Below are 24,714 nucleotides of genomic sequence, written 5' to 3'. Positions count from 1 at the left end.
AGTTGGCCTGTCTTTAAAACACTAGGTTTTAAACACAAACACTGGATAGTTTGTGAATGCAGAAGCATGACAGACAGCTGGCCTTTACTTGTGGTGAAGGAAATGTAATCTCCCCGCAGTAATCAGAATCAAGAGTGTAAATAAATGTGAAATGAGCATGAATATAATGAAGATAGAATTAGAGTTCTACTTCTTGTTGTTGTTTGTCTTTCAATAATAATAATAAATAATAATAATAATAATAGGGGTTAATAGACGGTTCCCTGCCCTCGGGCTTACAATCTAAAAAGACACGACACAAAAGGAGAAGGGCATGGTGTGTATGTGTGGTGTATGTGTGGGGGGATCTTCTCTCCTTCTGAGGCCTGGATCAAGGCAGATGGACCGGAGAGAGGGCTCTTTTTCTTAATTGAGGCCGGGCCCGATGGCGTTGGGCCTGTCCTTTCACTTTCAAGTCATTTTTGACATAGTAACCATAAGGCGAACCTATCACAGGGTTTTCTTCGCAAGTTTCTTCACAGGGGGTTTACCATTGCTATCTTCAGAGGATGAGAGAGTGAGACCTTCCCAAGGTTACCCAGTGGGTTGAAAGGTTGTAGCTTTCAAGTGTACCACTGTCTTTAGTATTCAGTTTAAGGCAGCACTCAGAGCTTGTGTCCCAGGCTATTTTTATTTCTTTGTTTTCCTGTTGATAGTATAGCTCTGGCGCTTGTATCCTACCTATTGCTGTTTTGTAGTTCATCCTTTAGGGAAGCAGTTTTGTGTAGTGGTTTGGATATTGGACTAGGATCCCAGGAGACCGAGTCCTGAATCCCTACTCAACCATGGTAGCTCACTGATGGACCTTATTCCACTCTCTGCCTCAGACGAAACCAATGGCAACTCCCCTTTTAAATAAATCTTGCCAAGAAAACACACCAAGAGGGTCACTTTAGGGGGAGGTGGACTGGAGGACTGCAGTTTGTTTACATTATAGAGAGAGAGGCCAGGATTACCAGCTTCCTGTCTGGAAGGGCACTATTCATAAGTAGAGCAGGCTATTTAGATCATTTACAAAATGTCTGGACTCTGGGTATTTGTAAGTTTTGCATATGTTTCAGACAGCGGTGCTCTAGGGATGCTTTGATGGGCCAGGCCACAGGAAACATTGATCAGAGCAACTTTTCAAATACCCTTTGAAAATACCAGTTCATACACATTTCCATACATACAGCTTACACACATGACAGTTAGGCTTAGGGGGGAAAGTATCTTACTGACTGCAGTTGGAGATTGGCAGTAGGATTTTGTCAAGCTTGCAGTGCACAGAGAATTGGAGGTGAACCTTCCCTCCAAAGCTGTGATCTAAACAGTTCCTCCTCCCATCCCATGTGGAGTTAGACCAGGCTGGAGTTTCCATTGCTTCCGTTGGCAGCTTTTTAGAATGCAATATTGCTGCATGGGGAAAAGTGAACAGGTTGTGGGCTGAAACTGAGGTTTTTTGTGACCCATGCTTTCCCATTCATATTTTAGAAATTGGGGAACTTTTATTGGTTGAGTGGCCAAATTTAATGTTGAGAGAATCTTTGGTATCTACATGCTAGGGGCAAGCCAAGACTAGAGATGTTTGGGGGATGATGGTTGGACCAGACAATACAAGCAGTTTTTTCCAGTTTGGACACTTCCCCACCAGGTATTCAGTGCACAATCTCATGCAGTAGATTCAACCCAGTTCCAAGTGACAACTTTCCAGCCTTTGAAAATCTTCTTAGCAGCAGAAGAAGCTTGCAGGCTACACACAAAATGGGCCTCGAGTCCCACAATTCTCTTTTGGTGGTGGAGGCTGTGTGTGTGGTCCTGCCTGGGAGTAGAAGAGCCATCATGCCCTCCTTCACCCCTTAGGCTGGATTCTGTAAAAGGCAGGGCTGGATAATAGGATTAAACAGTCCTCTAGTTTCTGCCTCCCTAGACTGATGCAGTATATTTGGTAGTCGAGCCTGAGTAAGTGGGCATGTCTTCCCAATCCATACCCTGCTCCATTGTTGAATATGTATCACGGATCAAACTGTAAGTCATAGAATCAGAGAGTGTAGTTTCTTAAGTTAGTTAATTCTCCTATGCATGGAAGCATTTTGAAGGTCATAGAACGGGGAAATGTAGCACCCCCAAGTCTTTGGGGGAGAGGGAGTTTCAGATGAAACTCAACAGAAAATTGTCCGAAATCCGATTTGGTGTGGTCCTATACACCAAAAGTACCCCCCTCCCCTTGGTCTAATGGCTATCTGGAGAATGCCCCTTAGTTTAAATGTAGAAAATCAGCTCTAAACAAGCCAAGAAACCCTGGAAGCTCAAATTCTGCTTGCATCCGGATTTCATTATCAGCCAATAACGTGCAACCGAGAGCTGCCACAAGGTGTAAAAAATAGCCCTGGACCCAGTTGTCCACCCCTGGAATAGTCCTTCACTCTGCAGTGAAAGATATCATAGGAAACCATGCAACATGGTACTGTGGAACAGCCAACTCAATATGTTTGTTTAGCACTGATTTCTTCCCAGAAAATGTTTGGTGCACACTGAATGCTCACCAACATTTCTGGTCAGCATTCTTGCTTCCTCTGTGCCATGGGACTTGCCTTGGTGCCTTCGCACAGCTTTAGGTAGACAAATAACATTATGTCTGCTTCCTCTGGGCCTGAAGTATGCTCTGCCATATACGGATATTCTAATAGCTGTCTGAGGAGAACGTTTTTGTATCCAAAGCATGCTTAGGTGCTTGTAACCAGGCGAGACACAACCCTCAAATGGAATGCAAATTGGGCTGGCATAATTGCTGTTCTGAGACTTGCATCATTTTGCTGCCAGAAAGGAGAAGGAATTTTTACATCCATGTCTACTCGCTTGTCCTCAGTTAAAACAGTGGGTCTTTTAAATGTTCACTACTGTGTTTAAGTAAGTCAGGCATAACATGCTAGATTTCACATTCCTGCATGAGAAGAGAATGTGTAGGTGTTCCTTGACACTTGGGCTATTAACCCTGCTAATTCAGCTGTGTGAGTGCGTGTGTGTGTGTGCTTTTAGGTTGCCTGTCGACTTATGGGAACCCTGCAAATTTCATAGATTTTTCATAGACAAGGTACTTTCATTTTTCTGGGGGGAAGTATATTGGGCTACATATTAACAGATTTGTATATTTAAATTTTAAAAATAATTTTGAGTCACATCTTTTAACCCAATGGAAGCATTACTTCATTGCGCTAAGGTGCTAAACTCTGGTTTATCATGACAGGAACAAGATTCATTGAGCCTTGGGTGCCCTTTCCCATCCATGTCTTCAAAAGCTCTAGCTTTCTAATTTGTTACCCGCTCTCTAATTTGTCACCCAAATCCTAAATTCTGGTTATTTTTATTTGTGGTTTGTCTGTGGTTTGTAAGGCAACTTCATAATTTGCGGTGTAAGCTGGCTTGTTTCAAAGAAAGCAGTAAATGATGGTTGTCAGTTCAGGCAAGATAAGGTCTGGCAAAAACAGATCAAAAAGCTTGTGAGTTTGAGGATACTCAGGCAGTCGATACTGAGAAAGATTGCACAGGTCTGAGAGAAACTAGGCTCATACCCATCACAATAAACTGTGGTTTAATATGGAGTTTGACCCAAGCTGTTCTTTCTTGTATAAAACACTGATTCAGTTCAGATAAAAACTTTTAGAAGTAAAACATAACATTCAGATTAGCTACCCAGGTAGTATTTGCCTTTTTAAAGCACCCAGTTTAAAAATTACCCACTTCTATCCACCCTGCAAATAGTTTCTAGACTATTTGCAGGTGATAGTCAAAGAACTGTATTCTATGTCCCAAAAGAAGGACCTTTGGGGTCATCCAAGGAAGCTGATTAGCAGGTTGGCAAACGATGAAAGGAAATACTTTCTCACATAGTCTATTGTCAGCTTGCAGAATTTGACTTGGTAGGGAGTTGGACAAATTCATGGAAGCTAATTCTCTCAGGCACTACTACTACAAGAGCTACAGGACGTATACTGCCTCTAGGCTCCCACTCTGGCCCACGGTCAATCATTGTTGCTGAGAAACGCAAATAGGAAGGTTCTATTTCCTTCATGTTTTGTTTCTGAGCCTCTGAGAGAATACTCTCCTTAAAGTTAGTTTTCTCCTGAACTTGTAAAGATGTAGATCACAAGACAGTTAGGCAGAGAGCTCTGTCTGCAAAAGGAACTCTGTCCAGTGGCGTCACTGCATGGGGTGTCACCCAGTGTAGGGTGCAGGGCTTCCAGGTGAGGAGTCAAAAGGACATGCCCCCTCAATTTTGTGCTGTGTGCCATTTTACTCATGAATAAACTGGCATAGGGAAGGGAGGGACTGCATTAGGCTGGGTGTCTCCCCTCTTCTGGGGTGTCGCCCGGTGCATTCCACATTCCACTAGTGACACTACTGACTCTTCTCATGTTATTTCATTGGGATTTGGGATTCAGGAAAATGCACAGGAAATGAAACATCTTGGATCTTTCATTTGTAGTTTGGACATATCATGAAAAGACTTGACTGATTGAGAAAGAGAATAATGGGTGACAAAGTGGAAGGCAATAGAAAGAGAGAGATATCCCTGATGGTGGATCAATTGAATCAGGCAGCCACAGCTGCCTTGAGTTTGCAAGATCTGAGTAGGGCAGTTGATGACCAGTTGAGGCACTGAGCTAGAAGGGCCTTTGCCTTGATCCAGCAGGACTTTTGTTTCCTTACAAACTCTAGTTTAAAAATACCTCCCTCAAACAAGAATGTTCCTAATACACCATGCTTTTGACTTTGGCCAACATCAGGAGAAATGCCTGAGGTCTCTTTGATTCGAAAAAGGGAACTGAGGTTGCAAAGCAGATTGTATTGGAAGGTCTTCAAAATCTGAGCTTCAATTAACAGTGGTTATTCACAGAGACTGTTTAATATGTTGAAGAAAACATGCACTGTTCAATTATTTTCATCCTAATCTTTTTTTTAAATGAACTAGCATTTTGATAACTCTGGAATGGAAAATCCATTTCATAATTCAGTTGATGGCAAAGGGATTATATCCAGAATACAGCATTGTGGCATATTGCTCAGTTTGTTAAATTGGAATTGGAAGCTGAGCTAAAAGATCAAAATCTGCATATTTGAGATGCATGTGCTGAAGAATGAAAATTTATCTCTAAACATCATGATGTCCCATATTTCTAAGATTATAATATTTTGATGTGTAATTTTAGGCTGAGGCAGTTGAAGGCCCAGGACGGCCGGGAAGGAGAAGGAACAGGTGTGCGCCTGTTCCTCATCTTCCCTGCTTTCCATGTGCTACAAAAATGGCTTCACGTGCCATCTCTGGCATGTGTGCCATAGATTTGCCACAATAGGAATATGGTATCCATTAGAAATCATAAGCATATTAAGTTTCTAATCTTTATTGTTTTAATAATTTAATGATCAGAATTATTTTAAGGTATCTTTTAATTTTGTAATTTGTTCTGCTTTTAGACTAGGCCGATGGCAGGTTTTATTTAATAATAAAGTTAAACCATTCTTAAAGAATTCAAAGATATAGCATGTTACTCTGGAAAATCAGTATGCAAAGTATGTAGTACCTTTGAGACTAACTGAAAGAGATAAATTGGTAGCATGAGCTTTCATAGGCTTGCATCTACTTCCACAGATAGGAAACTCATGTCACCAGCGTCTTTTACAGTTAGTCTCAAAGGTGCTACAAGATCCTGTTGAATTCTCAAAGAGCTTCAGTCCCAAAGGTTCTTGTGTTTAGATGGCTAAATAAGTGGTTTGTGTGAGAGAGAATGAGAAAGAGAGTGTATTTCGATGGCATGCTGATGCAGAGGTGGCATAGTCTAAATCTGATGCAATTAGTATGTAGTTTTTAATCTTATACTGTTTAATCTTGTTTTAAGGGGGGGCATTATGTATATATGGATGTATTTTAACTTGTTGTACGCCACTTTGATTGCCTGGCAAAAAGCGGGATAGAAATAAAAAATTATTATTATTATTATTATTATTATTATTAGATTTGAACCATAATATTGTTTTAGATTATGAAGCACAATTAACTGAGTATGTTACAAACTGATTGTCTTCTGTTTTGTAATAGCATTCACGTTATTGAACGCCGTGCTCTTCCAGAATTCTTCAATGGGAAAAATAAGTCTAAGACCCCAGAAATGTAAGTAAGAGCAAAAAAAGTAGGCATGTGTTGTAGCCTTCCCTTTGCTTACCATAGGTTCAAATTCTGTGCCATTGGTTGGCTTAAGGTGGTTCTAGCTAGTTCACATTGCATGGTGACTTGAGTTTGGTATTGCACTGACACTTTGAATCACTGTAATTACCCCATAGGCTTAATTTTCAATCCTGTCTTTTTGACATAATCACAGAACACTTGCACTGCAGCTTGTGAAAATACCACTATAGCTTTACTGTTAATTGTAGCTATCAGTGCAACTGAAAAGCTGAAAGAGCCTGTCACCCGGTGGGTCAAAATTAATTGCCTAAGCATAGTGAGGATAAATGGGCAGTGTCACGTTTGCATTATCCAATGTGTGAGGCAGTGTAGTGCATAAAATGTACAAAAGTTACATGCCTGCAAAATATTTTGTTACTAGCCTGCATTTTTGTGTTAACTGAAAAGGAGGAGAAGCCCCTTCCTCCACAGGCTACTAGCCTTTTGTCAGGCTTGTTTTAAAAAGCTTGCTTTCTGTCTAGAAATGACCCTTTCCTTTTCTGCCAGCCTACTGACTTACCTGCCTGCAGTGCCTGGTTGTCTGTGGCTGCCAGGTGAGTGGATCAACTGGGTACTACAGTTGGCCTTCTATATTCACAGGATAAGCATCCAAAGATTCAACCATCCACAGCTTGATAATATTTAAAAAATAATTCCAAAAAGCAAATCTTCATTTTGTCATTTTGTCATTTTATTATACTGATGTATATAATGGGACTTGAGCATCCATGGATTTTGGTATCCACAGGAGGTCCTGGAACCAAACCCCAGCATATACCAAGGGCCCACTGTACTAGTATTGTAGTACAGTCTTGGCTTTTATCAAAATATCAGTATTTTTATGTTCAGATGTATGTTGAAGTTTAAGGCAGGGCTTGTACTTTGTGTTTCTATGGTGTGCATTGCTGGATTGATTCAAAATTTGAACCTCACTGTAAAAAGGAGCCTGGGAGCTTCATTGTGTATAAAGGACTTGTGGTATGTTCAGCTTTTGAGAGCAACAAGCCTGCTTTCTACAGAGTCTCTAACTCCATCTAGAACCTTTCTGAACGAAAGGAGTTGGGTTTCCCTTGGGGCTTCCTCCACACTACACCGGATCTGCTTTTCCCATATTCATGTATACCTGAAGCAGGTTGAGATTGCTTATGTTCCTTAAGAAAAGGGGAAAGCCATGCTGAGCTTGTTGAGTACTAAATGCTGCCATCTCTAGAAGTAGTTTCTCATCAGGCAGGCAGGCACATTTGCTTAGTGGGTAATTGTGCCCTGCCTCTAGCATAATTCTTATTGTCTGGAAATTCTTCCTAATGTTGAGGTGGAATCTCTTTTTCTCTAGCGTGAGCCCATTGCTCCGTGTTCTAATCCCTGGAGTAGCAGAAAACAAGATTGCTCCATCCTCATTATGGCATCTTTTCAAATATTTAAACAAGGCCACTATGCCACCTTTTAACCTTCCCTTCTCCATGCTAAATATACCCAGCTCTCTAGCTTGTTCTTGTGTGCCTTCAAGTTATTTCCTACTCACAGTGACCCTAAGGTGAATCTATGATACGGTTCTCTTGACAAGATTTGTTCAGAGTCCGTTTGCCTTTGCTTTCCTCTAAAAATGCTGGAAAAGTGTGACTTAACCCAAGATCTACCCAGTGAGTTTCCATGGCTGGGCATGGATTTAAACACTAGTCGCTAGAGTTGTAGTCCAATGCTCAAACTACTGCACCATGCTGGCTCTTTTCTGATATAGCTTAGCTTCAGATTATCTGAAAGGCTGCATCTCCCAATATGAACCTATATGAGTTTTGAGACCTGCAGAGAAGGGTTTCGCTGGGTGCCACCACCCTTGCAGGCATGTTCAGTGAGGATGTAGGAGAGTGTACGTACCTTGGACTCATTTTCTGTAAGAGCCTATAGACTGGAGATGTGCTTACTCTCCTTCTGTCGTGTGGCAAAAACCTTTTAATTCAGACAAGCTTTGCCACTCGCTGTTTAGAAGGATCTCCTAATGTTGCATTTTCTGAAGGCTGGAGGGCTCTCATGGGAGAGAAGCAGATGCTAGAAGCTACCTCCACTCACTCAGTTGCATGTGCCTAGAATTTTGATCCAACTCATGGCCTACAGATATGGATTAAAGTTGCAGAGGTTGGTATTTCAGCGCTAGCTTAATAAAAATGTGTCAAGTGATGTAGTTTTAGATGTATTATTTAGCTATACATATTCTGAACACATTTTTTTTTGTTTTGTTGTGAGTGTAGCTTGTTTCTCTGGTAGCATTTGGACTAGGGTCTGTATCTGTTATTGCCAGTTTTAGTAAGTCCTATTAGTAGCACCTGCCATACCTCAAGAGGGGAAAAAATCTTGAAGACTTAGTGGTGATGGCTTAACAGCAGCAAAATAAACCTTTTTTTCTGCTTTATGGTAAAACAATGCCTAACATGGTGTGTAGAGGATTTTCCTCCAGTAGCTGCTTTGTAGGTAATGTTAACTCCTGCTGCTAAATATCGCACGTGCCATCCCTGGTGGGGTTGTCTATTGATTTTTTAAAAATAACATTAGACATCCCTTGCGCAGCAGGAGGCAGCCCCGTTGAGTCTCGCCAATATTAATGTTGCAAAATGTCAGTGAGCATGAATGTTGCTGCATCTTAGACTGAAGCACTGATGTTCAAGATGTCACTTGGCTGTGTGGTTTGCATGACAGACATCTTGGAATTCTTCCTCCATTTTGCCTTTACAGCTCTTAAATGTAGGTAGGGTGCTTCATATGCTAGAACCTCAGAGGATGCATTGAGTTTGTGATCATTCTGTGGCATTAGAAAGAGAACAAGAAGCTTCTCACAGCAGAGACTAACATGAGAAAGTTGCAAACGAGGCTAAACAGCTAGGGAAGGCTTTTTTTAAGCTGAGGCCTGTGCCCTGCAATGGCAGAGATCAGCGTAGTGGCCATAGCCCACCAGCTGGAGTGTGGCTCCACCCAAATCTAACACCATGCCATGTTTATGTGGTAAAATAAACTTGCCCCACAAAGCTCTTGTGTCCCTTGTTTTGTTTTTTTTGGGGGGGGGAACCAACAGTAGCACATTATCATCATTGTAGGGAGTCTGTGGAGTCTGTAATCCCAGTAGCACTGCAATTCTGATGGGTCATTTTGATTATTGGACAGCCTGCCCCGTTCCATGTTAATTAATGCAAGCTTCTGTACGGTTTCAAGAGTAAGGCAGGAATTACGTTGCCCTCCAAATATGGTTGGACTGCATCTCCCAGCATAGTTATGGTGAGGAATGTTGGGCATTGCAGCCCAGCCACAACTAGAGGGCTGTGTTATTCACATCACTGTGATAGAGGACTTTAAAGTTATATAAATACTAATGACTTATGATAGGCCAGACTCTGAAAAAAGAGGCATAACTTAGGCGGGTTACAGACCGCCCATTTGGGGCGGTCTGTACCCGCCCCTTTCCGGGTGTATCTGGGCCTAAGCTGCTCAGACGGCAGCCGCTGAGGCCCCATCCGCCGCTTTTCGGCTGCGGGGAAGCGGCAAAGCGCCGCTTCCCGCAGCCTGAAAGGGGTGTCCTTGGGGCTTCAAGCCCCAAGGACACCCCGCGGCGGCGGGAGGGAGAAAGGGCCGCTTGGCCCCTTTCCCTTGCTTCGCTGGGCGCAGCCGTCTGAAGGCTGCGCCCAGCGAGCAAAGCGGCGCCGCAAACCAGGAAGGAGCTCGAAATGGAGCTCCTTCCTGGTCCCGCTAAGGGCGCATAAGCGGCGCGGCTGACTTCCTCATGGCGGCGGGGTGGCGCGGCGGTGACTTCCTCATCTGGCGGCCGTCTGGAACAGCCGCCGTCATTTTTGCGGCAGAGCGCGTATTAGGGTTAGGGAGTGGGGAAGCTACGGCCTGCGCTACTTTAATGGCGGTGTGTAACCCGCCCCAGTGTCAATAAACCTTATCAACAAGATCAGCCTGAATCTTAGCAAAGTCCGGGTGCTTGCTCTTTGGGAATGGTATCCTGCTGAAATCATCTAAGCCCCTGCTGTTTCATGAGTAAAGTCTGAAACCAGTATGGTGAGTCTAGTCTTTCTTCTGTCTTGGCAAATGGGAGAGGTGGACTTTGGCTGCAGCCGTAGTCTTCCTTGTTCTCCAAAACAAATGGTACTTTGTGGTCATTGTGGGGCTTTGGCTGAACTCAAGGCAAGCACCACAATGCCCTCTTAATGTGTTATAACTAGGACTCACTTGCAGCAGCAGAAACAATCCCAGGCGTTGATGGCTTGTGCCAACAGCATAGTCATCATCACATGTCACAGAGACATGGCAGTGTGCCTCTTCTTCTCCTTTCTGGCACCACAGATTTTTCTTCCCTGTGGCTACTGTCCAAGCATTGGTGATGTGGAGAACTTTGCAGAGATTATGCTTGTCCAGCAACTAAAGAACCCAGTATGAACTTTGTAGTTCTCATCTGTTTTATGCTGGACTCTTAATTACGTGCTGCATTGTCATTGCTGGATTTAATTTTCCTTTTCTTTAGTAAACAGTGCCCAGGAGAGGTGGTCTATATATATCTGTAAAGTTAGTTCCTGTCAGTGTTGTGCCATTCCAGATTTTTAAAAGGAGGAAAAAAGAAAAATATGAATCCCTATCTAGACTAATTCCCTTTGAATTTCTTATTCAATAAATTATGACTCATCTTTGGCCTGAACACCAGTTAGGGCTACATTTTGGATTGCTCTAAAAATATTTTCCACCCCTTTATTAATTTTTTATTAAGGGCAGGCCTAAAGGTCATGATATTCCTGGGAAGTGCTGCATTGTTAAATAAAAATTAGTGCGTTGCTAGGTTTATTCTTGTCTTTTGGCTGACTTCTCAGTTGCTAAAGGATAGGTATATTTAACCAACATATGAGTGCCCCTGGCTACAATCTCTTAGGTATTCAGAAGCTTAGCCATGTCTTATTTCTTCAGGAAAAAAGAACTGCTTTGGCACAGGACTTTTTGGGGTGACCTTCCTTTAATTGAGCTGCTAAAGCAGGTGTAGTCATTTGGTAATAGTTTTGCAGAGATTGCCTTTAAGAAGGTGAAATTGCCTCTTCTAAAGTGTAGAACCACTGAAGCAGTAGAGGGGCTTTCAGTGAATATGTGTGGCCATAAAACATGGAGGGCATGGACCCCCATTCCCTCCCCCCCAAGTGAGCTCCACATCCAGCCTTCCCCCCCAAGGAGCAAAGAGATCAGCTTTTTTTAGAATCCAAAATTAGGAACCTCACTCCCAAACCATCTAATCACGGTACTTTTCTTCTGTTCTTCTACCAAGATTCTGATTATCCTGCTAGGAAAATACAAGTAACCAAATGTTACCATAATTATGATAACCTTATTAGAATAATTATATGGAATTTGCTAAATCAGGTGGGAATTCTGTCTCTATCCCTAGGTTGCTGGACTAAAACCTCCAGCATTTCTTGTCCGGGGCTGTACTGCCTAGGGCTCTTTCAGTTTGTAGTGTGGCAACATCTGGAAGGCTGCACAAAAGTATTCCTGTCCAGTAATGAGAAGCATCCAATGTTTTTGATAGCAGTGGGAAGCGATCAAGATTCTTTCTTAAGTGACAAGCACTGGGGTGATCTGTGTCTGCTGCCCTTTTTGGTTTGTGAATCATTAAGGTCTTAATTATACTTGCAAACTGACTGGTGTTCTGTCCTGCATAGTAGAGCTGGAAGCATTTCTTAATAGGCAGCTAGCAGCCTGCCTTGGTGCTTCTGCACTTCAGAAGTTCACTATTAAGTGCAAAGAGCCTTGCTTTGGATTCTTGTTTCCTGGGCTGAGCCTCCAGGGAAGCTCTAAGTAAAGAATAACATGCCTGAGGCAATAGACTCAGCTTCTGGCGGAAAACCCCATAATGTGGAAGAAAAACCTGCCTCTACAGAAGATCCTGCCTGGAGGTTTTGCTTCCAGGCATCTGGCTCGGGTCCAGAGGAGTTTATAAGAATCTCTTGTGGCTAAGCAAGGTTTTTGGGTGGGCAGGAAAGACACTGAGGAAAGTAGTAAAAGACAGGCTAGTTAAGCTATCTTTTTTTAAAGAAACCATTTAACTGAATTTTAATAAAGTATAACAAGTGATCAAAAAATTATGACATATGAAAAGGTGAAATCTTCCCAAATACAGGGATATGTGGGTGACATAGAAAAATTGACATTTCCAAAATTTTGAATGGGCAGAAGAGTAGGGTGGAATGGTGAATTATCAGTATGTGTAAATACAGTAAAAATATACCAGCTGCTAGCAAATTTTCTTAAGCTATATGATGTGAGGGGATTGAGATGGTCCCATCCTCCCCCCCCCCCCCATTTGCCAGGGACTGGTACCCTGTTTATGCCTATTGCTATGGCTGTTTTGTTTCTTTCCTGGAAACGTGCTGTGGACTGGCAGCCAAGGGCTCACAGACCTATGCTGGTCCATCAGCCACTTCTTTGACCACGTAAGCCATCAAGGTTTAGCAAGCAAACGTATTTTCACTTGGTGCTATAATGACAACAGTGTTGGTGCCATTTGGGTGGGTATTCCATAACTGGCAAAATGGCTCTGGGCTGGCAGATGGTGGCTTGCAGACTGGCAGCAGCCCACAGACTAGCACTGATCTACTAGGCTTTACTTTTTTTATCTCCATCTGATGCTGAAATAGGAAGGGTTTAGGAGATGAATCATTAAGTGGGCCAAACCTTCCTTATGTTTCATGTCTCATATGGGGAAAACAGCTGGTGAGCAATGTTAGAAACCTCAGAAATGTTTTTGCTTTACTTCTCCTTGCTTCTGTAAGATACTTCTCTTCTGTGCATCTTTGTCCTGTTTGCGACTGAACCTCTTTACCTCTTCTGCCATTGTTCTTTTCTTTTTGTTACTATGGTTGGTTAACTGTGGAAGATTGCAAAAGGAAGCCAAGAGATTGTCCCAGGTGGTCTTCTTCCGCTGCTTTTCCATATGTAAAACCCTCTCATGCTGGCCGGGTAAGGGAAGTGGGGTTCCCAGCTCTTTCTGCACCAGGGGAACTCCCGACTCCCCTTGGAGTCTCTTTACAAAGGACTACTGAGCCAAAACGCATGCTTTTTCCAGCGCCTGGGGTGGTGACTGAATGTATGTGCCTTTTTTGGATGCAGAAACACCCAAGAAGATGACAATATGGTTGTGCATTTTGCATATTTTAAACTTTAATTCCCTTTTCCTTTTAGCTAATAATGAAAGCCATCCATTGCTATTTGAGCATAATGATCATCCATTTTATATTTTATTACATCTGAAAGTGACCCAAAAAGATCTTTAAGTTTGGTTTCTCCTTTGGTGGACCTATCCTGAAATTGATGTTCATAATTTTTTGTGATCTCTGTGACTCATGCACATGGATTCTGAAGTACTTAGCTTGGTGTCAGTTTCACAAAATCCTTGCCTTGTTAATTAGATCCATAAGGTAACCTTTGCTGCCATTTTTAGTAGTAAAGAAAATCAGATAGCTTCGTGGTTGGTTGAGTTTCTCAATGCTAAATGAGAATGCTAAAAATTCAGACACTGGCCCTGCCCTGGCAGAATAATAGGCACCGAAACAGCATTCTATTCAGGTAGGTTTTTTTAAAAAGAGGCCCACAGATTAAATGATTTTTGTCCTCCTTTTTCTTCTTTTAAGTCCAGGGATAGTTTGAAGTTAGCCTCATATACCAGTTTTCAATGAAACGATTCTTGTGTGTTAAAAAAAACCCTATGTGATATAAGAGCTTCACATGACCATAATATGGATAAGAGAGAGATTGAAGATAACCCCTGCACATTCACCTGCATTAAGGGCTAGTCTGTTTTGGAAAAGAGGTAAAAGAGGTGCTGTGTCCATTTAAATTGAATTATCTTGACTTTACATCCAGGTTGAACACACTTTGGGGGGGGGGGAACCCTGAAAGCTTGCTCATTTTTTTTTTACTTTTATTTTTACTTTGTCCTGATAAAAACACATATTTGTCTAACATGTGTATATGTGCCTTCAAGTTGCCCGTTGACTTATGGTGACTCCATGAATTTCTTAGGATTTTCTTAGGCAAGGAATACTCAGAGATGGCTTTGCCAGTTCTTTCCTATGAAACATAGCTGATGGCACTTGATATTTGTAGGTGGTCTCCCATCCAGGTTCTAACCAGGGTTGACCCTGCTTAGCATCCAAGGTCAGACAGGATCTGGTGCCTTTGGGGTGTTCTAATAGACCAACATTATTCCTATAATTTTTTAATGAGTGATCGCGCTGCAAAGGTTCCTTCACTGACGTTCTAGTCCAGGTTCCAAATTGCAGTGTGATAAAGTAATTAAACTGCAAAGAAAGGATGTGGTGATGGGTTTCACAAACATGTCCCTTTCCTGTAAAGAGATGGTGAGGAACTCATGGCTTTCTGGACATTATTGGACTCCAAGCTGCCATTTGCTCTGATCCCTGGCTATACTGATAGGAGTTGGAAGTTCAAAAACACCTGGAGGGCCACATGGTCCTCCCTTTGCTTTTTAAAGGCCCCAGTGTGATGTAGTAGATGCAGTGATAGGTTTGAGTATGGGAGAACCAATTTCATAAAATGCTGTTTGCCCATGAAATTTTACTGTTTGGTACACTCTAGTTTCCTAGTCCGTCTTAAAATGACTATCTCAACTGAAGTGAGCAAAGTTAGAAAGTTTATCAGGATCCTCCAGTAGATTTCTGGGTCATCTGTGATGGCTTCCAGGAGTTTCAGATTGATAACAATAAACGAATTCCCTATCACCTCATTCTATTCTACCACCTCATGATTGATAAGGATTTTGTCTTAGCATATTGGCATATTATTTTAGTATTTTATAGTGTTGTGTTTTATCTTCAGTTTTTGTTTATATATGTTGATGTTCTGCCCTTTAGTGGAAAAGGCATTATAAATGTTATTATACCGTGAAATGTAGAATGCCTGCTGGTGGAAAGTATTGTGTGAGCAGGACTACTGTCATCTCACTTCTGGTACTGAAAAACAAATCTCTAGGCTGGAGAGGTTGATTGCATGGCCTTCCAGATGGGACTGCAGTTCCCAATATTGTGGAATATTGGGAGTTGCAGTCCAGTGACCTCAGAAGGGCTGCATGGTTTCCACTTCCATGCTAGAGTGAGTGTGCATTCAGAGGTACTTGGTTCATTATTCCGAAGTGTGTGTGTCCGACTACTATGCATATTTCTCTGTCTGCCCACATCAGCGCTTGGTCCTCCAGATGTTGTTGGTCTATGACTCTAATCATTGGCCATGATGTCTGGAGCTGACGGAGGTCTCTGGAGGGCTAGGAAATGCCTCAGGAAAGACTGTCATGCTGAAATTTGTGTAGGTTTCTTTGGGCTGAGGGTTCAGACAGATGAACTGGCAGCTCTTGCCCAGTTTGATGGAACCCTGTATTTAGGCTGAAGGGAACTGATTGTTCTGCTGGTTTCCTTTCTGTGGAAGGAGTCAGCTTTTGTGCTCAAAATGTGTGACTTGGCTTCTATTACATGCTCCAGTGAACCAGAGCAGCCAAAATGAGCATGTCTGTCAGTTTAATTGGAGGCAGATCGCTATAGCAAAGGGAAGTAAGAACCTGGTACTGAGTGAGGAGGAGGTGTGTTTGCATTCAAGGATGAAGGATTAAGAAAGCCCTGGTCAGAATAGATGCATTCCTCACACAGTGGGGAAGTTGTATCTCTAATATGTTTTTGGATTTCTTTCCAGATACTTAGCTTACCGCAATTTCATGATCGATACCTATCGCTTAAACCCTCAAGAGTACTTGACTAGCACAGCCTGCAGAAGGAACTTGACTGGAGATGTTTGTGCAGTAATGAGGTAGGTCTTGCAGCCCTTCACTACCAACAGAAGAGTCTTTTATCCCCAGCAAAGTTTGTTATCACCTACCTTTAGTTCACAAAAAAATATTGCCATGCCACAGCATCAGAAGTAGGAAAATAAGGGGAGGAGGACACTAATGCTTGAGAAGAAGGACACCTCCCTAGTATATGTTCAGTACAAAGCAAGAGCTAAGTCTTCTGTTCACATTCTTCTTTTCTGTCAACTGAGCTTGAAGAACATACATGCACGGAGGTCATGTCATTTTGGGTGAGACTGACATCTAGCTGGCAAAACTCATAGGGATGGGCCTCACTCAAAAGCAGGGTGCCTAATAAAGGAATAAGAGGTTTGAAGGTAGGAGGGACCTCTCCCTCCACCCCCAGTTTTGATGATGATGGGGATTCTCAGGGTGGCAGAAGGCGCAATCTACCATGATTGGGTTTTATCCCAAGAGTCAGCATTTATTTCAGTGAGATCAGTGTGTGCCATTAGTACCAGGTTGGAGACAGCAGGTTATTTTTAAAAGACATAGCATTGGGCAGAGTCTGGCATTTAAGCCACAGTCTGAGCAGAGGGAGAAAAAAAGTGCTTTACTTTTTGTAGCATTTCAAAAAGTTGCCACAGTAGTCAGATTTCAACAACTGTCAAACCTTCATTAGAAGCAACTCATGCCACACTTGTTTCTTTCTGCTGAAACTGATATTCTAACTAATACTCATGTCAGCAGGGCACACTAAGATATCTCTGCCGTTAGGTCAGGCAGCCCTGGAAATGTTTAACTTGCTTATTCTTTAAATTATTTATCTGATTATAATAGACAGACATACAGACATAGATATTCCTATGAGCCTAGTGACTTGACAGCTTACAAAGGGCCATCACAAAAACACCTAAAGGTGACAGGAAAAGTATTTTCTCCTCCGCCCCCCCCCCCCCCCAGAGCTGCAGGGGGAAGTGGCTGAGGACGTAACTGTTTTGGGGTCTGCATAGGAATTGGCTGGGGGCTGAGGGTGGAGCCCCTCTGGGCTAAAGGGAGAAAAGCAGAATTACAGCTTGTATTAAAATCAGCAGTGTCTTTTTTGCTTCCTGCCCACTCTAGTGTTGACAGTGAGGAGAATGTGGTGGTCCTGAAGAAATGGCTTCTCCAATTACTTTTTCTATACTGCAGTGATAGACATCTCTCTCTTTTTTTAAATGCTTAGGGTCACATTTCCATAAGGCTCATCTCTAGGGAGTCACAGATAAGAAATGGCTGGGCTGAAGCCAGCAGCGAATGGAGCCAATATCAAAAGCACTCAGACCCAGAGCTAACAATAAACCAACTACTAGTTGGCCACTTTTTGTTTTCATTCCTCCTCTTCCCCTCCTCCCTGTGGCAGATAACCTTATGCAAAAAGAACTACCATGCCAACTAATTTCTAATTTATAACCTAAATTTATGAATGGCAGGGTGTGAGGAGGAAAGGCCTTGGGCCAGGTCCAAAGAGTCCCTATAGGACAGTGCTTTTCAGTATGGCTGTATTCTTACAGTCTGTTATATTTGCTTTTCTCATGACTTTTCCCTCTGTCTTGTGACATCACTTCCTAGGGTACATGCCTTTTTGGAACAGTGGGGGCTCATTAATTACCAGGTGGATCCAGAAAGCCGCCCCATGGCCATGGGTCCCCCTCCCACCCCACACTTCAATGTTCTGGCTGACACACCCTCTGGGCTTATGCCGCTGCATCTGCGTACACCTCAGGTAAGAATCCTGCAAGATTTGCTAGCTGCCCTGTAGATCATAGAATCATAGAGTTGGAAGAGACCACAAGGGCCATGCAGGAACTCTCAATCAAAGCATCCCCGACAGATGGCCATCCAGCCTCTGCTTAAAGACCTCCAAGGAAGGAGACTCCACAACTCTACGGGGGAGTGTTTTGCACAGTCGGACAGCCCTTACTGTCAGGAAGTTCTTCCTAATGTTGAGGTGGAATCTCTCTTCCTGCAGTTTGCATCCATTGTTCCGGGTCCTAGTCTCTGGAGCAGCAGAAAACAAGCTTGCTCCCTCCTCAATATTACATCCCTTCAAGTATTTAAACAGGGCTATCATATCACCTCTTAACCTTCTCTTCTCCAGGCTAAACATCCCCAGCTCCCTAAGGCGTTCCTCGTAGGGCATGGCTTCCAGACCCTTCACCATTTTGGTTGCTCTCCTTTGGACATGCTCCAGTTTCTCTACGTCTTTTTTAAATTGTGTTCCTGTTTCAGAACTGGACACACTATTCCAGGTGGGGCCTGACCAAAGCAGAATATAGTGGCACTATTACTTCCCTTGATCTAGACACTATACTTTTATTGATGAAGCCTAAAATTACATTGACCTTTTTAGCTGCTGCGTCGCACTGTTGACTCATGTTCAACTTGTGGTCTACTTGGACTCCCAGATCCCTTTCACACGTATAGGTCTCTTGTTCAGCCAGGTGTCCCCCAACTTATATCTGTGCATTTTATGTTTCTGCCCTAAGTACAGTACCTTACATTTTTCTGTGTTGTATTTCATTTGTTAGCTTTGGCTCAGCTTTCTAGTCTATTCAGGTCATCTTGAATTTTGATCCTATCCTCTGGAGTATTAGCTATTCCTCCTAATTTGGTGTCATCTGCAAATTTGATGAGTATGCCTGCAATTTTGGCCTTCAAGTCATTGATAAAGATGTTGAATAGCACTGAGCCCAGGACAGAGCCCTGTGGAACCCCACTGGTCATTTCTCTCCAGGATGAAAAAGAGCCATTGTTGAGCACCCTTTGGGTTCGGTCAGTATTCAACGCTCAGTCATTTTGGCACTTCAACCTTTTGTGTACCTAGCTATACTACAGAAGTAAAGTAGTTTGACACCACTTTAACTGTCATGATTCTATCCTGTAGAATCGTGTGATTTGTAGTTTGGTGAGGTATTCGACCTGGTCAAACAGGGGTTGTGTGTTCCTTGTGATGTTGATGTGTTGGACTAGAACTTCCATCACCAGCATTGTCACTCCATGTAGGGAAGATAGAGATTACAGTCTGACTCACCTATGGTGGCATCACTTTGGGGAGTGTGGGTATGATTTTTATTTTACCCCAATAGATGAAGCCTTTTGTGTGTGGTTATATTCAAAGTTTGGGAGGGCTTTGTGGTTACTAGATGGCCCTGAAGCCACAATTAGTCATTTCTGGTTAAAGACATTTTCTCTCGTGCTCTCGTTCTTGGTTTTTTTTTTAAAAAAACATTTCTTAATACTGAGCAGATTAATTAAAACGTTGCCCTCGGGCAAGAGTAGTCAAAATGTGGTTTGAGGGCCATATGTGGCCCCAGTGCCATTTTTGTGGTCCCCAATGGGGTCCAAAAATTTTACAAAAACATGTTCATTTTGCTCCAAAATGCCCCCCAAACCCCTTTGAAGTGTGGAAGTCATTTCTGCTATATTTGGAGATCACCTGGGCCAATTTAGGCTCAAAAGACACCCTTTTTGAAACAGGAAGTGGGTAGGATGTGATTTCTGCGCACTTCCTGTTTTGGCGTGGGTTTTGTTGTTTTTGTTTTGTTTTGTTTTTAGCCTTTCCTGGGCTTAATTATGGCCCAGAAATATAGTGAAAATGCCTCCGTGTCTTCTAAAGGGTATTTGGGGGCAAAATAATAATAATAATAATAATAATGATGATGATGATGATGATGATGCAAGTGCTACAAAAATCAAATATATATTACCCATTTTTAATGCTTCGCAAACATTTTTCAGTGTATTTTTATAACTCCTGTCTCATTCTTCCTCCTGCTTTCATGTCATCCTTTTGTTCTGAGCAGTTTCATATTTCTTTTTATAGATCCCAGCCGCTCAGCAGATGCTGAATTTTCCTGAGAAGAACAAAGAGAAACCTACTGACCTGCAGAACTTTGGGCTTCGTACAGACATTTACTCAAAGAAAACATTAGCAAAGGTAAGAGCTCATCTCTCTCCAGTCCAGAAGCCACCAAAAGCACATAGTAATAGTTGTGGAACAGGCCATTTAAATTTTTTTTATTAGAGTACTTATACCCCTTCAGCCCTAAAGGCTATCAGAGTGCCTTTTTTTTGTCTCAGATATATGAATTTCTTGTCTTCCCTTTTTTGTAATGGCTCAAGCTAGATATATAATTACTTTAAAAAGAGCTCCTTTGCCATTTGTGAAGGTTATGGATCATGTGTATAACTAAGTTTCTACATATTCGTAAACCTCTGGAAATTTTTAAGTGCTACAGATTTTGGTTCACAATGGCTGTTACACTGACCCACACACACACATACCGATCTACCTTTTGTATTCTACAACAAACGCTGCATCTGCATTGCAGAAATAATCCAGTTTGATACCATTTTAATTGCCAAGACCCAGTGCAGTGGAATTCTGGGATTTATAGTTTTGTGAAATATGTAGCTGCCTCTGGTGAGAGAACTCTAGTGCCACAACAAACTATATATCCCAAGATTCCATAGCAGGGAGCCATGACAGGTAAAGTGGCATCAAACTGGATTATTTCTGCAGCCTTAGTGTATTGATGCTTGATTCTTTTTCTTATCTAGATATTTATGAATGCCTGTTAAAGAATTTTAGGAGGTTCATGAACATTTGAAATTGCGTTGCTGTATTTGGAGATAGGAAGGAATGCAAGTAGATTATTTGAGGGAGAAGTCCACCTTTCCTAGCCCCCAGCTTTATTTGCTTGCTTGGATCTTTTGATAGCAGCCATTACTGGATCTTGTAGGCATCTTGCTGCTTCTGGTTATCTCTTCATTGCAGAAAATAGGCACGGTGGTGGGCAAATACCGTATTTTCCGGCGCATAAGACGACCCCCAACTTTTCCAGTTAAAATATAGAGTTTGGGATATACTCACCGTATAAGACTACCCCTTTTCCAACGCACACGAAATAAAAATTAAAAAACCATCAGATTTGATTTCAATATGGTAATTTTAATTCAAATGACATGCAGGTACTTAGCAGGAAACCTTGTTGTATACAAAGCCTGTTTGGATTGGTCAGCTCTCGCTGCCTGTCCAGCCCTCCCTGTCTATCAAAGTGGTAGCTGCATTCATACGATCGTTGCATACGGTGGGGATGTGGATGCGGCCGTTTTTGAGCTCCCCCCACCATATGCGGCGACCGCAGATTCTCCATTCTGGCTCAGAAGTTTCAGCACCTGCGCTATAAGACGACACCCAGCATATAAGACGACCCCCAACTTTTGAGAAGATTTTCCTGGGTTAAAAAGTAGTCTTATACTCCAGAAAATACAGTATATGTTGTCAGTACTTGAGTTAACAAGACTATTCTGTACCAGTGCAGGGTGTTGGTGAGATGGACCTTGTTCTTTTCCTTCATTCCCTGCAATCCTACAGTCTTTCGTTGCATCCATGGGATCTCTTTCTTTAGAGTTTGTTTTTTAAAAAAATCCTTTGTGGATCTTTTCTTCATTCAGATTTATGTTAAATTTAGAAATTCTTAATTAATTATTTGATTAGGTGTCCTACTAAGCACATCTTGACTCCAGCAGGACGTTCTCAACTTGGTTTCAAGCAAGGCTGACCTTAACAGAATGAGCAGATCCACCAGTTGCCCCTCTAGAGAAGACCAGTCTTACTTAGCTATGCACTGAGTGGATCAATAAGTTGTTTTCCCCCTGCTTTTTTTCTCTCCAGAGTAAAAGTGCAAGTGCTGGGCGAGAATGGACAGAGCAAGAGACTCTGCTGCTACTTGAGGTAAGAGATTGTGAAGATAGAATACTGGGATAGAGAGGGAGTGGTGGAAAAAGAGGCTGCTGGCTGACATTTACAAGTGCTTTGTAGTTCTTTAACTAAAATGAATTGACTTGTGTCTCGATTAAATACAATGAAGGGGGTTCCATGTTTTATGGTTGACAGCAGTGGCTTTTCCCAGATGAATGAATACTTCCTGAGGACATTTTGAGTGTCACATCCTTTGCATCGGCAGCTACAAAATCCAAAATGTTTCTATACATGTCAGAATATCTAAATCAAGCACCTATATTCATCTTTGCCATGGCATACAAGTTACAGAGCTAATGAAAACTTGTTAATGTGTTCCACAAAAACAGTTGCGCCTGCCAGTGTGAACCTTGGTGACATTCTGGCGATACAGCTTTCTAGCAATGCCAGAAGGTGTTAGAATAAGCTGCTAATGTTTGCAGTAGCAGCTTAGCTATTTCTGGCATACTGAAGCACCTATTCTTGTTCATTTTAGAGAGGCAAGTTAACGTATACTAACATTGATCTACTCGGTGGAGTGATGCCATGTGTCCTGGTACTGATGCTTTACAGTATGCTGGTCTCTTCTCCTGATTTTGTGGTGACTTGCATACAACTTGATGGAGATCTGTTACATTATAGCTTTGCAGGAGATTGAAGCGGTGGTATAGAGTCTCCATCTTGCTCCAGGGTCACTGCACAAGTCACAGGAGACAAGGGAGAAAAAGTTAATGGTGACCTACAGAGCCAAGCCAGAATTAGTGGGCTCTTGATCAGGTGTGAAAAGCAGAGTGCTTGCTTACCAACTCTGACATTTTGCAGAATTATCTGTGGAATTTGTTTGCAGACTTGAAAGATGGTTCAGAAAGGAATAAATGTTAACGTGGCGCTTTAATGTCCAGTGATACCTCTGTTACTATGTTTTATAGATAAATCTGTATAATAATAATAATAATAATAAGAAGAAGAAGAATATAAAAACTTTATTTATATACCGCCTTTCTTATAGATCAAAGTGGTTAACAGTATAGCGGGTATGTGACACATGTCACAGTACAGAACAATAAAATACCTCACTAGTTACAATTCACAGTTTTATACAATTTCATAAAAAACCTGAGCCATATCCAAACCATTAAAACCAACGGTTATGGAGGAAAGTTCCTAATCTAAACAGCATCGGGAGGGTATGCTACTAGAAAAAGGTGAGTTTTTAATGCCTTCTTAAAGGCTACTAATGTGGGACAGAGTCGGATCTTTTCTGGGAGAGAGTTCCAGAGGGTAGGGGCTGTTGCTGCTAATTTTACCCTGGGGCAGTCAAGTAAAAAATTTCCCGTTGTTCTGAGGGTGCGGGATGGATTATGTAGGGAGAGGCACCCCCTCAAGTAATTCGGGCCCAAGCCATATAGGGCTTTATAGGTAATGACCAACACTTTGTATTGCGCCCGGAAGCTAATAGGCAGCCAGTGAAGAGATTTTAGTATAGGTGTTATATGGTCTGATCTCGGGGTACCTGTAATTAATCTGGCTGCAGCATTCTGAACTAGTTGTAGCTTCCGAACCTGGTACAAAGGTAGCCCCATAAGGGCTGATCTCGATGCCAGTATTTCTACAGAATCCAGAATAGAGGACTCCTGAGCTTCCGTGGACTCTATTGTACTGGATCAGTTTGAGTCTGTGAGTACTGAGGAAGTGGACAAGATCCTTAGAAGTGTTAGGAAGACAACCTGCTCTCTCGATCCCTGTCCCTCTTGGCTAGCAGCTCAGGGGGGCGCGGCTGTAACTACTATGTTACGCCGCATAATTAATTCATCTTTCAGGGAAGGGCGTTTTCCATCCAGCTTAAAATTGGCCATTGTAAAACCGCTGATAAAAAAGCCCTCCCTAGACCCCCTGATCTATAACAATTATCGGCCTATTTCACTGCTGCCTTTCTTGGGGAAGGTGATCGAGAGGGCGGTTGCCATTCAGCTTCAATCGGTCTTGGATGATACTGATTTTCTAGACCCATTTCAAACTGGCTTCCGGGAGGGCTATGGAGTTGAGACTGCCATGGTCGCCTTGGTCAATGATCTCCATCTGGGCATGGACAGGGGTAGCGTGTCCCTGTTAGTGCTCTTAGACATCTCAGCGGCTTTCAATACCATTGACCATGGTATCCTTCTGGAACGCCTGAGGGAGTTGGGAATCGGGGGCACCGCGCTCCAGTGGTTCCATTCCTACCTCTCGGGTCGATTCCAGATGGTGCAGCTGGGGGACGTGTGCTCCGATAAGTGGGCCCTTACTTCTGGTGTCCCTCAAGGAGCCATTCTGTCCCCCATGCTATTTAATATTTACATGAAACCGCTGGGAGAGATCATCCGGAGACACAGGGCGCGGTGTTATCAGTACACTGATGACACCCAAATATGTTTCTCTGTGTCTCCGACTGCTGCAGTGACCAGGGATGGCATCTCCCCTCTAGATGCCTGTCTGGAGTCAGTAATGGGCTGGATGAGGGAAAACAGACTCAGAGTGAATCCAGAGAAAATGGAAGTACTTGTGATAGGATCCCCGGGTCCAAGTTTGGAGATTTGTCCACCTGTCCTAAATGGGGTCACGCTTCCCCTGAAGGACTCTGTTCGCAGTCTGGGGGTGTTCCTGGACTCGTCGCTCCACCTTACATCTCAAGTGCATGCGAAAGTCAGGAGCACCTGTTATCAGCTTCGGTTGATATGCCAACTGCGACCCTACCTGGGCCGAGGGGGCCTTGAAATAGTGGTACATGCTGTGGTAACCTCTCGGTTGGATTTCTGTAACGCGCTCTACATGGGGCAACCCTTGTACCAAACCTGGAAGCTTCAATTAGTGCAGAACATGGCAGCCAGA

The 24,714-nt window shown here is 42.7% G+C and overlaps 1 protein-coding gene across 1 annotated transcript in view; it reads left to right on the top strand.

Annotated features, from left to right (window-relative positions):
• SMARCC1 (SWI/SNF related, matrix associated, actin dependent regulator of chromatin subfamily c member 1) overlaps positions 1 to 24,714 on the top strand; it is a 115,602-nt gene that overhangs the window by 32,484 nt on the left and 58,404 nt on the right. Inside the window, exons 15-19 of the mRNA XM_042474761.1 lie at positions 6,116 to 6,187; positions 15,968 to 16,081; positions 17,673 to 17,826; positions 19,927 to 20,040; positions 21,781 to 21,840. Coding sequence (XP_042330695.1) covers positions 6,116 to 6,187; positions 15,968 to 16,081; positions 17,673 to 17,826; positions 19,927 to 20,040; positions 21,781 to 21,840 — 514 coding nt within the window. The remainder of the gene's footprint in view (positions 1 to 6,115; positions 6,188 to 15,967; positions 16,082 to 17,672; positions 17,827 to 19,926; positions 20,041 to 21,780; positions 21,841 to 24,714) is intronic.

The sequence above is a fragment of the Sceloporus undulatus genome, chromosome 6 (assembly GCF_019175285.1).
Source record: "Sceloporus undulatus isolate JIND9_A2432 ecotype Alabama chromosome 6, SceUnd_v1.1, whole genome shotgun sequence".
NCBI lineage: Eukaryota > Metazoa > Chordata > Lepidosauria > Squamata > Phrynosomatidae > Sceloporus > Sceloporus undulatus.
This window is presented reverse-complemented; position numbering and strand designations above follow the sequence as displayed.